This window comes from Lepisosteus oculatus, chromosome 6 (assembly GCF_040954835.1).
Source record: "Lepisosteus oculatus isolate fLepOcu1 chromosome 6, fLepOcu1.hap2, whole genome shotgun sequence".
Classification (NCBI taxonomy): Eukaryota; Metazoa; Chordata; class Actinopteri; order Semionotiformes; family Lepisosteidae; genus Lepisosteus; species Lepisosteus oculatus.
Window position 1 is genome coordinate 48,389,418 of NC_090701.1, and position 17,848 is coordinate 48,407,265.

General features: G+C 33.7%; 1 protein-coding gene across 2 annotated transcripts in view; it reads right to left on the reverse strand.

Moving 5' to 3' along the window:
* Nucleotides 1-1,380: 1,380 nt before the first annotated feature.
* The window catches only part of rb1cc1 (RB1-inducible coiled-coil 1), a 65,994-nt gene continuing 49,526 nt past the window's right edge, over nucleotides 1,381-17,848 (reverse strand). Inside the window, exons 18-24 of one of the 2 annotated variants that reach the window (XM_015353655.2) lie at nucleotides 17,420-17,600; nucleotides 13,519-13,573; nucleotides 12,908-12,955; nucleotides 12,495-12,553; nucleotides 11,526-11,653; nucleotides 9,277-9,347; nucleotides 1,381-2,277 (exon numbers count right to left, since the gene is read on the reverse strand). In XM_015353655.2, the coding sequence (XP_015209141.1) occupies nucleotides 2,200-2,277; nucleotides 9,277-9,347; nucleotides 11,526-11,653; nucleotides 12,495-12,553; nucleotides 12,908-12,955; nucleotides 13,519-13,573; nucleotides 17,420-17,600 (620 nt within the window). In that variant the 3' untranslated portion in view covers nucleotides 1,381-2,199. Of the gene's footprint in view, nucleotides 2,278-9,276; nucleotides 9,348-11,525; nucleotides 11,654-12,494; nucleotides 12,554-12,907; nucleotides 12,956-13,518; nucleotides 13,574-17,344; nucleotides 17,601-17,848 lie in introns of both variants that reach the window. The other variant, XM_006633930.3, reaches the window with a different exon arrangement.

Sequence of the window (17,848 nt, forward strand, 5' to 3'; positions counted from 1 at the left end):
GTGTTGATGGTCAGCATGTGGTTTTCCCAGACCTTGCCATTGTGGTTGCTGCTTTACTGATGCGTTTGTTGAGTTCAGCATCTAAGGACAGGCTGATGGTGATGGTAGAACCGAGGTAGGTAAAGTCCTCCACGACTTCGAGGGTGTGTCCCCTGATGAATATGCTTGGAGCACATGTCCTGACCCATGATGTTGGTCTCCTTCAGGCTAATGGTGAGGCCAAACTCACTGCAGACACATACAAAACTATTGATGAGTCTCTGGAGACCTTCCTCGGAGTGTGTAACCAGGGCAGCATCGTCGGCAAACAGCATTTCCCTGGCAAAACCTGCGAATCTTCTGAAAAAGTCATCTGAAAAGCTTCCCAGAAGAACTGAAGGCGTAATCCTCTGAAGAACTGAAGGCTTAAGAAATCAACAAGGAGAAGAAGATGCCAAAGAGTGTTGGGGCAAGCCCTCACTCTTTTTACCCCTCTGTTGATCGGGAAGGTATCTGAGAACGAGCCATCGTGCTGCACAGTGCCCTGCATGTTTTCATGGAATGATGTAATCATCCCAAGAAGTTTAGGCAGGCATCTAATCTTCTGGAGGAGGCCTTTTCTGCTGTCAAAGTCAAAGCCCTTCGTCAGGTGAATGAAGGCAAAGAACAGTGGTCTTCTCTGTACCTACACTTCTCCTGGATTTGACGCAGTGAGAAGATCAAATCGATGGTTGATCTCTTTGCTCTGAAGCTGCAATTTAGAACTACAAATACCTTGCCAAAGATGCTAAGGGGGGAAATTCTGCGGTTGTTACTGCAGTCATTACAGCATTGCTAGCCACTGATGAGGCTGAAAGCGAGAGGTGACAATCAAACAGACACTTCGCTAACAAACTAGACACATCACACATCCATTGACAGATCATGTACCACGGTACATAGAATACAGACAAGCTGCATACAACATATCACATCTCATGTCGATTAACCACATGCACTGATCAAAATGATAAAAGCATTGGTAATTTAGTGTCCATATAGTGCTGGAAAAATTAACAAATAAGCAAATGTACATTACCCTAAGAGAAGACTTGTGCTTATTTTACCTGTGAAGAAAAACAAAAATATGTAGGCAAGAAACCATACTCACATGAAGGGCAGTTAAAGTTCAGCTAAATCACATCACCCTGTTATTCAGTGAGATAAATTATATTTTGCTTATGAGATAAAAAAACAGAACATTACTCTGAACCTTCTACTGAAATAAGATGTAATTTAACTTTACAACATTGTGTACTTTAGGTAGAAAGGTTAAATTATTCGCTGCTATATAAGTCTATTGACATATATGGAAATATACTGTCACTTGTTAATGTCATACAATCAAAGGGAAAGAAAAAATGCTTGGGTTCAAACCTTTATTGTTTCAAAACTCTAAATTTCCTTTACAATACAGTAATTTGTTGTTAAATGACTTTATGGTTAATGTACAATGACATTTATTCCAATCATGAAACACAAGATCACCCAAATGAAATAATGCTTTCTACATATGCAACATCTATGATAGTGGGCAACGTTTAGTACTGTTTATATAGTATGAACAGCACAATCACTTCTTTTTTTTGACTCCATGAGAGCATATTTGCTGAAAGTGCATTTCAAAGATTGCTGTAATTAACAATTTTCTTTCAGTCTTTCAAAATGTAATTTCTGCAACAACAGAGGGCCATCATACTGTGTTCTGAACAACAGTATTTTATCTACATTTACAATGAAAGCTTTTATCTAGAGAAGTAAATTAAAGATAAATTATATTAATATGCATGCCATGAACATTCCTCCATAAAATGGTATGATAAACGAGTATTTTCAGAACAGTACAGAGAAAGTATGTTGATATTTTTCACAAAAGGACAAATGCTGGTAATAATGAAAACTAATATATAACATCCAAATACATATGTTCATTTTACAGACAAAATTATGGCTATTATGCCAATATATACAGGGCATGACATTAAATTAAAAATATATTTTGGTCCACATTTCTAAATCTTCCAGGTTAAAAAAAAACTCCTGTAGCTGGAAGCTAGGACTCCATTCATGATTACATTGTTTCTCTTTGTGCATGGTGATAAAGAGGATACATAATGAATAGGATGAGACAAACAAACAATGATAATCAAAACAGCATATGATCTTGACAAAATCTTGATATTATACTTTCTTGTTCCAGGGTACTGCTTTCACTCTGTAGAACTTCGTACCCAGAGGAACCTTAAATCTGTTCAGAGCCTGAAAAGAAATTGAAAAAAGTACACATGTAAGTCAAATAATGCCATGTTAAATATTAACAAATATTAAACATGAAAACAAATATTGATAACAAATATTTTGTTCATGGTCATATTAACTTTTTAAAACTCTTAAAAATAAGTCAGTAAACCAGTAAGTCATCTGAAAAACATTTCACATACAAAGACGAATCAAGAATGTGTCATATGTCAAACACCCTTAACTAAAAATACAATGATTAAATTAGTGCAATTGCTGAAGAATCCAATTGTCTACTAGTGACTAAACACTAGCTTATTTAGATAGACTAGGGAGACTAATGCTTAGGGAGACTAATGTTTATCTCATTCATGAACATATTACGATTGATGTGTCCTTCCAAATGCAGTATACAATGTGTTGTAAGCAATCAACATATTCAATCAGATATCAAGTTTGCCAGTACACATTTTGTGCAGTGTATCAAATATCATTAACTTCATATATTGAAAAGTCTTACTTTGTGATTAAAATGTTAATAATTTATCCAGTGTGAAATGTGCTAGATATTCTTATTCCAAAGAATCAAATTATAAAAAGAAATCTTTCTAATCTTTGGTTAATTACTGGTATTATATGAAGATCCTTTCTACTAAATGTTCTTTCTGGAATGATTTAGAGTAATTAACATGCCATGGGTATTATATTTTACAAGAACATGTAACCTATTTTAACATCTAAAAAAAAAACACACAAGTGGTTTATCTGTAAAAAATCTGTAAAATGGCTGAGGCTGTGAAGCTTTCAGCACTCAATTAAAGTTAAACATGAGGTTGTGTTCCTGAATCGTTCATTCTGTAATGAAAAGTCATACTGTTACCAATACCATTCAGTATGGAATCTAGCTTTCTTAAACTGTGAAGAAACAACTTGAGGAAATTAATTTTGAATGCTTTAAATACATTTTGTCTCAAATTGTATATGCTGTTTATATCATTGATTAAATATACAGTTTATTTGTTTAGGAAAGGTTACAAACAAGGGGAGACAGTTCAGCCAGCTACCCTGTTTCTTGTAATTACATACACATGGAACAAAGTTTGTGCCATGCACATTTCACATCACCGAAAACGAATATGCCCCTTAGGTTTCACATTTGGCCCCAGGCTTTCTGTACACAGGAAAGGTTTGAAGTCTTCCGCATTCAAAAAAAAAACTTTACAGAATATATTTAATTCAATTTGAATGTAAAAGTCAATCTGTTGATATTCAGACCCTGGTAACATTTTGTCATGTAATTACCTATTAGACTGCGTTTTGAGGACGGCATTTTACCTGAACTGAAAAGAAGTTGCCAAAATCAATTAATTAACTGCAATGGAATAAGTTGAGTACTTTAAATTTCAGTGAGATATGAATCATTTTAAAAGGGGTATAATGGGAACAAAATGTACAGGACACATTAATGTTGTATTTAGTAAGTACAAAAGCTTCAAAAATATATAAGAACATCGTTTAAAAACATTCCCTGCTGAAATCTACTGAATACCTCGCAATACCTGCAGAATTTTAAGCCTGTGAGTACCTACTGAGGAACAAAGATATAACATCATTAAGTTTGGAGAACAGCCTCTCAGAGATATAAAAAAAACTATTTTTACTCAATTTTATTTTACTCATTGCCCAAACAATGGTTCTTTCAGACTATTTTTACATTTCTCTGCTAAACTACAAACAGCATATCTGAAATATTTATCTTTTGCTGAAAAATGTACAGCAGGAGTGGGAGTATTAGTCACAACATATGTTTACAAACGAACCATTGTGCTCATCTGCTAACAGCTTTATAGCGGTTTCGCCATTGATGGCAATAAAAATAATCGCAATTAAAGCATACAAATATTTACTAGTAGCACACAACAAAGTAGAGTTGTCATGAACATGCTTTTTTGTCAATGAAATACTGCCTTAAGTTTGGATAGCTTTTGGTTTTTAACTTGTGTCACTGTAAACCCCATAGCTTCTCTAAATAACCAGATTGCTGCCAGTCTAGTTTACAACACACAGGACAAGGCAGAGGTACACGAGAGTAGCCAGAGCTAGTCTACTGGTAAACCAAGGCACAGACCATGCCATGTCATGTTCAGGAACAATGATGCCCTCACTGATCTTATATTGATTCTAAGATTATGACAGGAAAGAGAACGACAGCATTGGTGGGGCAAAGATTCTGGGAGACTACAACAGGAGCCAGGAGTATTTAGAAAACAGCAGAGGACTAATTCCAGAAGCAGGGAAGGGTGGTGACCTAGTTAGCTGCACAACAGACCAAAGATCGCATACTGGAGCCTCTAACAGCGTGTATCCTCTTAGAGCTGATAAAAGACAAGTTGCTCTTAAAAGACACAGAAAGCCTATAACAGCACAGTCTTCCATTACTTCTGAGGTGTCCCATCTTAATACTGACCAGAACCAGCCATGCCCAACTTCCCACATCTGATGGGATCTGCTGGTAATGCAGGATCACTACATGAACTGTATACCAGCAAGACAAGGAGTAGGTACAGTATGGTATAGAAGAACACAAGATCTAACGAATCAAACTGGTGAAGGATAGTGAAGAGGTAGTATGAGGAAGTGCAAAATGGATGAAGGAAATAAAGCATAGATTATAAGAAACAATTCCGAACACCCAGAATTGTGCAATGGAGGACAAGACATACAGGAGGTGGGGGGGTGTCTGTAATTGTAGCCTTGCTCAGCTACAAATACAACAAGGAGGCATTTTGTTCTAGGCATATAAAAGGAATACCCAGAAAACCATTAACAGTGAAATGTCACTGTACAAGAAAATCCCAAACCAGTAAAAGACAAGAAGTGTGAACAACAGACATCAAGGAGAGTTAAAAGGTAATAAAATAATCTATACAACACAGAAAACTGGCAACCTGAAGGAAAAAGTTGAAAGAAAGAAGAATTTACAGCACTCTAAGGAACTTGGTTGTACTAATACTTTATCACAATACGTCTGTAAAAGATTATTATGATTGATTCCTGGACACAAAAAGAACTTATGAATAACTAGAAGAAACTTCTGCAATAGCACATTTGTTTACCAATTTATTACTTAGAAATATGACTCAGAATAAATGCTAATGTTTTGTCTACCTAGCAGAGACTGAACCAATAAGCCAAGCAGCGTCTGTTGAGAGAAATTCCAAAGATCAAATCCCCATTTTTAACATTGTCTCTGATGTACACATCCTGTTTCTTCACAATGCAGGATCTTTCATGAAGATAAAACTAAAAGAACCTAGGACTTCTATTCAGGAGTTATTGTAATGATGTCAGACAATAGTAAGTTGAAACTTCAATAATTTTCTGCTATTATATTTGATCATAGTGTAATCTACAGCAGGCTTCAAATACGTCATACTTGCCGATGTTAAAGATGTTGCCTTAAGTCAAAAACTTTGAAACTTTTATTTTATATTTCTGCTGAGATGATCCCTGCATTTAAAACAATACCATTCAATATGCTTAATACAAATCTGATAAAACTGTAATGTCCCTGTTTTCTCTGTTGAATGGTTTTATACAACAGTGCCTCCTTTAGATGCTTTAGATGTTAGTATGTTATTGTAAATGGTCTTACAAAGCTCACCTGCCATTCCAAAATGTGTATTTCATATTATTTCATTAGAATTAACCTTTTCTAATTATAATATATTATATTATAATATATAACATGATATATATTATATATTATTTTATAAATTATAATTATATTAGCATAAATACATTTACTGATTCTAAAGAATTCATGTTTTAGATTTTAAACGTAAAGCCTGTCTAAATTTAAAGATGCTAAATTGTGTCTTTAGTGTCAATATGTTCTGATGGACTTGCATTCTCTTTCCAGCTTATTGCCAGCTTTATTCTTTACAGATATTTCAGATATTACAGATATTTCAGTCTTTGAATTGGCAGCTTTAGTGAAAATATAGCTACTGATTTATTTTCAATTGCCACATTAAGAGCCTTGGCAACTACAGTTTTACAAGATTCAAAACTGAAATAATATTGACATGCTAGTCTGCATTTGCAGTTCAAGGCTACAAAGCAAGAAGTAGGAACTAGATGTTTGCGGAGCTGCAGGGGGTCACTAAAAGGAAAGGTTTACCCAAGTTAATTAAGCTATTGGTAAATCATCAAGAGTCTAGGAACAAAGAATAAAAAGACAAGTAGGAGAAAAAAGAGAAAATGGAGACAGAAAGGGATGGAAGGAGAGAGGAACTACAAAGAGAAGGGAGAAAGCACATATGAGGCGAGAGATCCTTGTTCGGATTATCCTTAAAGACCAGATTCTCGCTAAGTATTAGAAGTATTTGCCCAAGAGAGCTTGCCATTCTGTTATTTGAGGAAACTCTGATGTTCTTTATAAAGAATCCCTAAGTCAAAACATTCTGTCCCCATTACTGCATTTTTTCGAACAGGGAGATAGGGTCCCATTCACTTTGGAGCATCCTGAACAATTTAACTCCAGGTAGCATTACGTTTTATTTAGAAGGCAGGTTTATCTCTCCTCTTGGTATGTTAGATATTATATGGGATTTTAAATAGTCAGTCGAGGGGATTTTCTTGTTGGTCAGGGCATAGGCTCCGAGACACCAGTTTTTAAATAGTAACTTGTATGTTGTGTTGTGCATTGTTAATTTGTATAGTGTGCTTATTAATAATTAATAAAATTAATAATCAGTGTGCCCGATTCATGACTGTTTCACACTAAAATGTGCCAAACAACAAATGTCTCAAATGCTTCCAACTATACCGATATAGTATATATCTATGCAGGTATATTCTTCCCATATCTTTTACATTTTGGTGGTTATGCTTATTTATTTTTACTTATTGATGATTACTGATTTCACATTTATAATGATTTTGGCCATTATAATGACATTAATGTATTGACCCACCTGTCAATATCTGTAATAATAGAGGTTATGTGAAAGATAGTTTCTTATAAATTCTTCTTGTCTAGTATCTATCAAAATCTGAAGCTTTTCTACTCCTCAAATTATTCAAAATATACTGCAGTGGATGTATTACTGTATATAGCTACTTCATATTTGAGCTCTACAAAATGTACTATGAAATATTATCCTGTTATAGAACAAATTATGAAAGAGGTAAGAGTTTAATTAGATACATTTCCAATGAAAGGCTCTTGAAGGCAAGAAAAGGAGCAGAGAAAGTTAAAGCTGCTGAAGCTCAGTTATAGCACAAAAATACCAAAGGTGCCTGCATGTGCTCTGATGTCCACTTCCTTTAGTACTTGAAAATGGAGTGGAAAACTACAGATAATGCACTAGAAAGACTTAATCCTGAGTTGGGGAAAAATCTTGATTCTGATGGGACTGATAGCTTGCGGTGAAAATGGCCTGAATGCTCTGAAATACCTGCGTCTGACTTTTTGAGACAGAATGAACTAAATTAACTTTTATCCATAAGGAGCTGATGATGCTCACTGAAGTTTCCTGGACATTTCCCTCTTTACTCCTCCGTGCCTGTCCATCTGGAGGTGATGGAACTGTATGTGTGAACCTGTTGTATAATGTATGCAGTCAAGTACAGAATTGTCCAGGTTTGCAGAACAGGTGTTAGACCAAGACCAACTGAGGTCAGACAACAATTCTTGAAAGCAAAAAAAAACCCAAGAACATCAAAATAGAAATAAGCATGAAAAGAAGGCATGTAGTATGACACCTTCTAGTAAGACACTCCGTATTCCAGCTACATTAAAAAGAACACAATTAATCTTCCTTAACCCTATCACTTTTACACATATAGTAAATTCTACTATGCTTCAATTAATTTTAGTTTGTTTAATTACATTTATACACTGACCTTTTGTTCTCACAAATTATACCAAATACAATTTATGTTATTGACATGAGAAACATTTATAGTCTATCAACGGCTATCAATTATATTGAACATGAAGCCACCTCATGACTAAGTTGCATATGTTGGTTTCTATTAAAAGGTATAACAGCAAACAGTCTTGGAATTTGACAAGGGTTTGAGACTTTGTCCAAAGTGCAGGATAGGTAAAAAAACCTTGACTTCCTGACTGCTTTCAGATCTGGGATTGAAAAATTGATCAAGGTATGGCAGATATGAAGATCTCTGACGTACTGCAGAAACAAATGTTGTTTGCCTGCATTCCACATCACTAGGAGACTAACATTAGTTCAACTATAATGTCTGTCCTTCTCATAATGTTCAAGTTGTACTATTTTTGTATCACAGTTTTAGTGAAGGAAGAAGAAAGAAAAAGTTAGGCCTAATATCATTCTATTGGCACGTTTAAATAGTGCCAAACGCATGAAAAGTACTTCATCCTGGGTCTAATTCTGCATTTAATATTTATCACTATGGTTTATGAGCATTAAGCAAGTGTTATTCTTTTAAATATGAATTTATTTACAATGTAATCCACTTATGGGCTCTAAGTCTTGCCATTTCCACTGAAAGCCTCATTCTTCCATGAACAGATTCTTATTTCCCCTTTAGCAATGTGAGTTTTTTGCATGCTTGTTTGTATTTAATGAGCCAAATGACCTCCTGTTTGCAACTGTTCTTAACAAGATCCTTGCTGCTGCAAATGCAATCATTAGACACATTTAAAGGGAAAGACAGACATACAGACATCAGTGAATTTCTAGTGGTTTCACAGAGGATTGTATTACATGCTAAGACAGAGGTGGGTTATGTACCACAAGTTACATGGTTCAAGCTGTGGGTGGGGCACGGGTGTTATACATTTGAAAATACTATTCAGACTTATTTAGTAAAATACACAATTGTATGAATAAGTACATATGCAAGTTAGTTTTGATCTTGTTAGTTTTGTTATTTTTGGTGTGAGAAGCTGCATCTGGAATAACCATATTCAATCCACATCCAATTTAACTCTATTATTTTGAAAAAAAGGGGGACAGAAATGATCCTTACCTTCTTTGCCTGACAGTACTCTTTTTCCATTACTTTTCCAAGAACCCATGGTCGTCTTGGAGTCCCTGATGCTGAAGAGAGAAAGCAGCACTGGTCAGCAATGAATGTGTTCAGTTATAAAATCAACTTTCATGTTCTCTAAAAATTGCCATTTCAAGTATATTAAAAAAAACGATCTATTTCTGTTTTCATATGAGCAAAAATGCCTTTTACAACTATTTTTTTTAATTTTATACTTTCACAATTTTTAAATCAACACAGTAAAGTGTTACTTATGTGTTTATAACAATTACACACTAAAGAACTGTCTTGTCAGATTAGCTTAAAATAATGAAAATCTGGCATTGAAAATTATATAAAAATAGAAAAGATTAAATGCGTTATCCTTTGTCAAAATCACATGCATTTGTAATATATCAAATTTCATATTATACAGGAGGCATGGATGATAAACCACTATAGAAATCTGAGCAGAACTCATGACTTACAGGAAGAACATAAAATGCATGAATGTAGTATAAAATGTAGCGGTTTATTTGAAAACCCAGTACTTGCAATTGTGCTCCAAGAGATATTTTTCTTACAGAATTGGTCCTATTGGTAATCTCTGGGCTTCAACATCATATTACTTTATATTTGGTGTGCTATAACAGGACAGTCTTAACACCTTCCTCATCTATATCAATGATTTGATTCTGGTTTAGTTAGGAAATTTGCAAATGATAAAAAACAGAAATAATTGTAAACACAGAAGCAGTCACAAAGAACAAAATTATGGAATTGGTAGGGCATTAGTACATGAAATTTAATGTTGACTAGAAAAAGGTGTTCCATGCATGAACTAGGAACATGAACTAAACATATCACATGGTTGATTCTGAGTTGCAGAAAGCTACACAAAAAGTATCTGGGCGTTAATGAAATTTTCCCTTTGATCACATCAAGACAATATGATGAAGTAATACACAAATCAAAAAAGAATGACAGAAAATAACAAGTAGTGTTGAATTTCAAACAAATTAAGTTGTGATAAACCTTTACAATGCTTAGTAAGAACTCATTTAGAATACTGTGATCTGGTCACTTTAACCAGAAAACAGATATAACAACTCTGGAAAGAATTCAAAGAGTTGAAATCATTTTTCCTGGTCTCTGGTTATTATAATAAACAGGTTAAAAAACTAAACACATCTTCTTCATCTCGAACAAATTATACCGTACTGGTATTTCATCAAAGTATATAATATCTGAAGAACAGACAGTGGCAGCCCAGAGATTACTTCAGACTCAGTAGTAAAACAAAGACACAGGATCACAACTGAAAACTAGGCAGAATAGGAGGCCTCCCACTCTGGAGTTAGGGGCTATTTTAAGAAGTAAATAGAATTTCAGACATGGTGAAACAAATTTTCTTGTGTGTAACCTTTATGCTTATGCAACATTTAGATGAATATTCAGAAACGTTTTACACTTCCTCACCTCAAAGTTAGTTTCACTAACATCTGTCATCTGATCCAGCATCCCTGCTTTATATATTTTATTTATACTGTACTTCTACACTGTAATCCTTGTACCTACTTATTACATTAATCTTGTCTGAAGAGTTAAAACATCTGCAGAATATAAGTATTGTGTTAATCACAAAATAACATGTAAAGTCTTAGGATATGTGACATTGCTTCATGTGGATAATCAAAATATAAACAAACCACATGCTTTAATACAACTGAGTTAATGAGTATTCTACATTTTTATGAGTGGTATTTCTAGGCTCATTGCTTACCTTTCTCCATCCATTATTACTTGAAAAAATACATTCAAAGGTACTCTAGATGTGGATATAGTAAAATTTTAGCAGTGAATCTGTGTTGGCAGCTTCCAAAATAATATAACTTAGAATTTTCTGGAATTAACATATATAGCAATATTTTACCATATCAAAATAAGAATACTACTTCTTAAAGGCCAGGTTGGTCTCAAGCCGTTTTTTAATAATGTTGGTTATTATGGAATAATAAATTATCTCAAATTTGTATTACTACATCCCTTCTGAAATAACCTGTCCTTCTATCAAGAGTGATTATTTTACTACTAATTATTTATACATTAATATATCTGCAGGAAATTAATTTGGCTGCAAAAAAGCTTTAGCGCCACATCATTGTTTTCTTCATTCACATCTGTACGCTGTACACTGCTGTAAAAGAATGTGAGTAGCAATAGCTGGAGCAGTATTCACTTTGACTGACCTGGTTTGAGATCCAAAGCAGCTAGAGACTCTGAGTGAAGGAAGTAAAGGGTCGGACCCACAGTAAACAGTACATAATTATCATGTCTTTCATCCAAGATAATAAGAACCAAATCCCCGACCTGAAAACTGAATAAAAAAAGTATGTGAAAAAAATTGTTACCTAATGCCCCAAAATACCTAATAGTACAAAGGGATGTCAGAACAAATCATTTTGGTCTTTCTTCATAACGCTTTTCTTTGTGGTAAAACGTTGCCACAATGAGGCATTTAAATTTCCAAAATACAGACAGGAGTAAGTGAAGTACACAATCTATCTATATATTACAACGTCACATCAACTCAACAAATGGATCTCGTAAGAAACTATGATTTCTCATAAAAATCGTAAAGAAAAGCCATGCTCAGTGTGACAGGCTGCAACTAGAAGGCAATAAGATGATGTTTTAATGGCTAACAGACAATTCTTCTCTTATAACGGTTAATTTCGATTTTGGAAAACATAAAAAAAACTAAGTTCAACATCAAAGATTATATCTTAATTGTTATATAAGATCATATATAACAATATTCATTGTTTAAAACAAGATCACTTTATTGGCCATATACAATTTCTTGTATTAGGAATTGGTCTTTTTTCGCATACCCCAACTTGCTCTCCATGAGACACACAGACAGGGAGAGAAGCTTGGGAATGTTTTTTCCATCTGAAGCAGTAGATTTAACACAGAGTTTATGTACAATTCACTTTAAATAAATTATATACCTTATTTTCTTAGAAACAGGTACATTTAAATAGTGCCTGTTTGCTATTGCTAATACAGACTTACTTTTAACCAAACACAGCCTTTTATAACACACCTAATGTTTTAAAAAATATAAATATTTTACTTTAGTATCTTACATCATTAAAATATTTTGATAGTGAAGCATATTTTCATTTTTGCTTAAGTTTTCACTACATACTTACTCTCTTATAGCTATTTTTTCTGAATGTCGAGAGGATACTGAAGACATGCTCTGAGACATCTGAAGAAAAACAAAGCATATTTTATTATTTAATCGAAAGGAAAATATCATTCTGATCCCTATCAGCCTCTTAACACTGGCCTGCCAGATTTTCTGCCTTTATATTCAAATATTTTATCTGTGATCTCAAAAGAATATTAATATATCTTAAAAATACATAAAATAAGATATTGATTGTGTCTCAGTAATCCCATTTTTGCTTTTTTTTGGCCTAAATTGGGGATTAGGGATATATACATGCAAGCAATTATTCATTACTTCTAAATCCCATGTCACCAATATGAAACAGAAAATAAATCTTTAAAGATTAGATAGATACATTAGAAAGAAAGAAATATATTAAAATATATCTACCAGTCTTTGATTGAGACGCTTATTTTCTTCTTCCTTCATGTGTAAAGTCTGTAAAACAAAAATAAACAACTTCAATTCAATATAAATTATCTGCCTAAAGAGTCACAATAATTTATTTTAGTAAATACATAGTAACCAAATAGATTTCAGTAAGCAACAGTAATATTATTATTAAAAGAAGTTAAAATTGGCTGACATGATAAAAACATCCATTTCTTAATTTGCTTACATTGACCTATCAAGCAAAGCCTTAACAACTTCTCATTGCATGTAACAAAGTATTCTGCATGAGCACAGAACTATTTCTATAAACAGGCTCATGGTAAATATATTACAGAAACTGTAGAACTGTATCTGGTCAAAACAATCATTAAAACTTTTTTTTTAAGTGGGAGAAAACCCATACCATAAAACAGACTTATCAGCAAATAAAACATTTCAAAGCTCAGAGCATGTGCCTCCTTACATTTCTAACAGTGCATGCATTTTCTGTTCTTTTCCTCAGGAAAAATTCAATAAAATGAACATTTAATGATAATAGTTCAATTAAATAGCAAAACTGTTAAAAGGACAGCACAACACCATATAATGCATTATAGCACTAAACTCACCCTTTCTAATAAAAGGATCCGTTGCTTTTCCTCAGATAACATTGTTATGTTTTCACTAAAAAGGAAATGGAAATAAAAACTGTTAAAGTGATATCATGTAATGCCTGTAAAATAATTGGTACTTTGCAAAAAGATCATGAATTATACGAAGATAATATAACTATTACAACCAAGTATCTTTCAGGTTGGACTTCCTTTACACACTATTAGACATGACTAACATTCCATAGAAGCACATAAATTACATGTATCTTAAACATAACAGCCCTGCTGTTTACATCTATAAGACGTCAAAGGATCAAAACAAGGATGTTTGATTTCCTATAAAGAAAACACCATTTAAACTGTTCACTAATGGAGGATCTTGTGCAATATTTTCTATGAGAAAAGTTGTGGAGCAAAGACCTGGAGTCACCGATTCTCTTTCTTCTTTCTGTAGAGGTCACTTTATTGGAAATTTCAAGAGCCTTGAATGAACTATCTTCTTAGACTTTAAGCTACATGAACATATGAGGTCATGCTGAAACTAATTCTTATTAATCTTATTGTCATGATTCACGTGTTAGAACAAGTGTTATCATCCTTAAATCTGACTTAAATCTCCTTGTGGCTCCAACTAGTTTTCTGAAAAGAAAAACCATATATGTTCAGCTCAGCTAATAATCCCAATCCCATTTTAATGCCAGAGTTTAAACAAGGCGCAGATCAAAGAGCCTGAAATTGTATTAAATAAAGGTGTATGTATAAAAAGTGAATAAACCTACAAGTCCTCACCTAAGATGGTAGTTTTTACAATAATTTTACTCTGAATTTCATTTCTTTTAAGTAGCTATTGTTCACTGCTTTTATTAACTAGCCCTCTGTGATATGCGTGTGTATATAAACACAGCCTACGTAACACGACATTTTGGCACTGTTACAAAGTTAGTGTAATGGTTTGCCTTTGTGTAATCAAAGTGGGATGACTTGACTTTAGAGTAAATGCATCTGACTCTGTATGTTCTCTTGGACAGATATTAAAGTTCAAGCCATAACACACAAAATATGACAAATTGACCGTAATGATTATGGAGCAAATCAGGGATAAAGTGACAGGCACAGATCAGGAGAAGGTCAGTTATCTATCCATCCATCAATAAAAAGTGGAATGTGTGTCATAACACTAACTTCATTATCAAGATCAGTCCACTCCTTACAAATTGAGAAGCTGGGCAAGCAAAGAACTGGTTACCACTGTCATACATTAATAATACATTAATAATATTCTTGCCTCTACACATAACTGGTCTTTTGAATGACATGAAATAAGGCTTTACTGAAAGAGACTCATAATTATTATCATATAGGAAACATTGGAGGCAGGTAGCAGATGGTGTTATGGTCATACAAGACAAAAGCTTTGAACTTTTTGATTTAGCGCAAGCCCAGTACAGAATATCACCCAATCAGTAGCACTCCTGCTGTTAAACGTGTTAAGACTTGAGGGCACATGACAGAAAATGGATGCTATAAAATACAAGCAAATCCTAGAAAAAACCTTAAAGAATCTAAAACAGCCACAGAAGAATCTAAAATAGGTACGAAAATGTACATTTCAGCATCAATGGCCTAAAGAAAAAAGCTCCAGCCACACATAAATGGAATGACAAGGAAGAGAGCGAGTGTCCTTGAGTGGCCAAAAGTCCTGAGTTTAATCCAATATATTTTTATGGCATATCTTGATAATTGCAGTCCATTAACATTCTCTAAAAAAGTCTAAACTTTAACATAGGGGGTTGAATACCTGTGCAATCACTACATTTCACTTTGTATACACTTATTTGCAGGTTTAAAATCCCTGACTTGACTTCCAAAGGATGTAAACTCATCCATTAAAATGGGTTTCACATTATACAAAATGGCAAATTTATAGTAAAATAATCTTTTATTATATAAATATAATTATAGATATAAATCATTACTGTATTATTTTACATCTGTATGTGTTTGACATGTTTATGCAACTGTTTACATATTTTCCTCCCTGACTTTATGTCCTCTGAAGGCAAAATGCCTTAACAAAAATGTTCAAAGAAACTAAGTGTAAGCAGCCTATATTGCTAGAGGGAAAAAAAAGTAACTTAACTCTATACAGTATTAGATATCTATATTTATCATATGTACAGCATTTAATGTATCTTTATGTAGAATTATGCTGTACATAAAAGTTGAATTTAAGGGTATTATGCTGTATTTTGATCTGTGTACTGTACATGCGTGATACACCATACAATAAAATTATTACAACTTTAAATTTAATGTTAAATCAATGTAATGTTCAAAAATGTTGTTCACCCTCTAAAACACACAAAATCTCTCTCACACACATGTTCTTTCCTTCATTGTTAGTTTTCTAATTTTAATTCTGAAATGTTTCAAACATGGTTAAATTACATTTAAGTGCTCAACTTAATGGGTTATTAAGAGTAATTATTTTGTTTATACACAGAAAACACGAATGATCTCTTTGTAAACAGAAAACATGAATGTACACTACTGTAGACTTACATCACCATGTCCAGCTCCCTTTTTCTGTTGCAAGACATTGATTCTTAAGGAATAAGAATATGTCACACTTAATGTTCTCTGGGGAATATTTAAGTCCCTCTTTCCATGGGAAAAAGTACCTGTTTAATGGACCCCATTAAGGATGTTAAATGGGTACCCCATGTACTTTTTGTATTTTTTTTGTATTCTGCTTCTGTACTCATGAACCTGTTTCTGTCTCATGAAATTCCAGTTCTGAAAGGTCTACATGAAACCACAAAAGATTTGCTGAAACATGTGTAAGTGGAAAGCATTATTTTGGTGCTCACTCTGCTGCAGTCAATAGCAATCTCACTACACAGTATTACATTGAAAAAACTGGATCTGTGTAGTACCAAGATATAGAAATCAAAAGTGTAATCTCTCAACATTTCAAAGTAAATGGCCTTAATCAGTTGCCAAAATCATGAAGTGGCCAATAGTAACTCATTTTAAATGTTGTTGTTATTTAAACCTTTTCATTCCTATTTTCTATATATGGTATGAGCTGCAATATGACACAACCATTTTTAAATGGGGAAGAAGATATTAACGTCACTCTCATCTTACTACCTCAGATTTAACAACTGGCTATTGCTGAATAGCTTGCAGTTCCTAAATATACCCATTCTAAGATGTAGAATTAGTGTAAATGTTTCTATAAACATTATGAAAGTATAACAAAATGATTTTATACATTATTTTGTAGTAAATTGCATACACAAATGTATTTTGCGCCACCCATCCAGGGTTCAGCCCTGCTCCCAGGATAAGTTCTAGGCTTCTTCCACTCATACAAGGAATAAACAGATTTCTGATAATGGACGTTTGTTATCTCACACACATAAACATTTTCTTTGACCTTAATGCATTGTATAGACCATACTTTGTGTAATTTTATAAACAATGGATGCTCCTGAGTTTGATTATCATATTTAACAACCCTACTTTGTTTATTTTGTACTACAATTAATGTAAAAGGTGTACATTCATTGGGTATTTGTAATTTTATTGTTAGTTAAGCATTCCGAGATTATGGGATGTGTATGGAAAAAAATAAAAATGATGTGCATGCTTAACCACAGGCATTCAAAATCCAGTGTGACAGGGCTCAGGGATTAGTAAGGTCGTTAAAGGTAGAAAAGCTTGATAAATCCATCCACTCACTATCTTGATATGTATACTGCTGTTTATTAATATTTAGCACTGCTGTTTATTATATATTCTTTTTCACACAGTCCTTTCAATAGTACGTGCTTACTGAACAGCCATCATGCTGGCCTCCACTGCTGGATCTATTCTCCCATCCTCTCCAATGGCAGCAACAGAGGCCAACCTCTCAGAGTCTGCAGGGGCTTCAGTGGAAAACGCTCCTGCAGCTTGTGCATCAGGTTGGTTGGCAGAAAAAAATGCAGAGGAAACCAGAGCACTGCTGCGAAGCCTGTTAAGCTCCTCCTCCAGTTTCTTCTTTTCTTGAAGCATTTCCGCTCGGTCTTTAGAAAGAGTTTCAATGAGATCTAAAAACACAAACAAAAAAGTACTTAATAATCAAGATAAAAAGGAAATTTTGAAATTAGTATGTTTACAGACATCCTAAAATGGTAAAAAAAAATGTTTTTATGCAAACAAGCTAGTGCTGCAAGATGCTTGTCGCGTTGTATTACTGAAAATCAGGACAAACCAACATGATTTCAGCTCACATGTAACTTCAGTGTTTATTTACTATAGTAGCCTACATCATAATGGAAAGGGTTTAAGCAGTGTC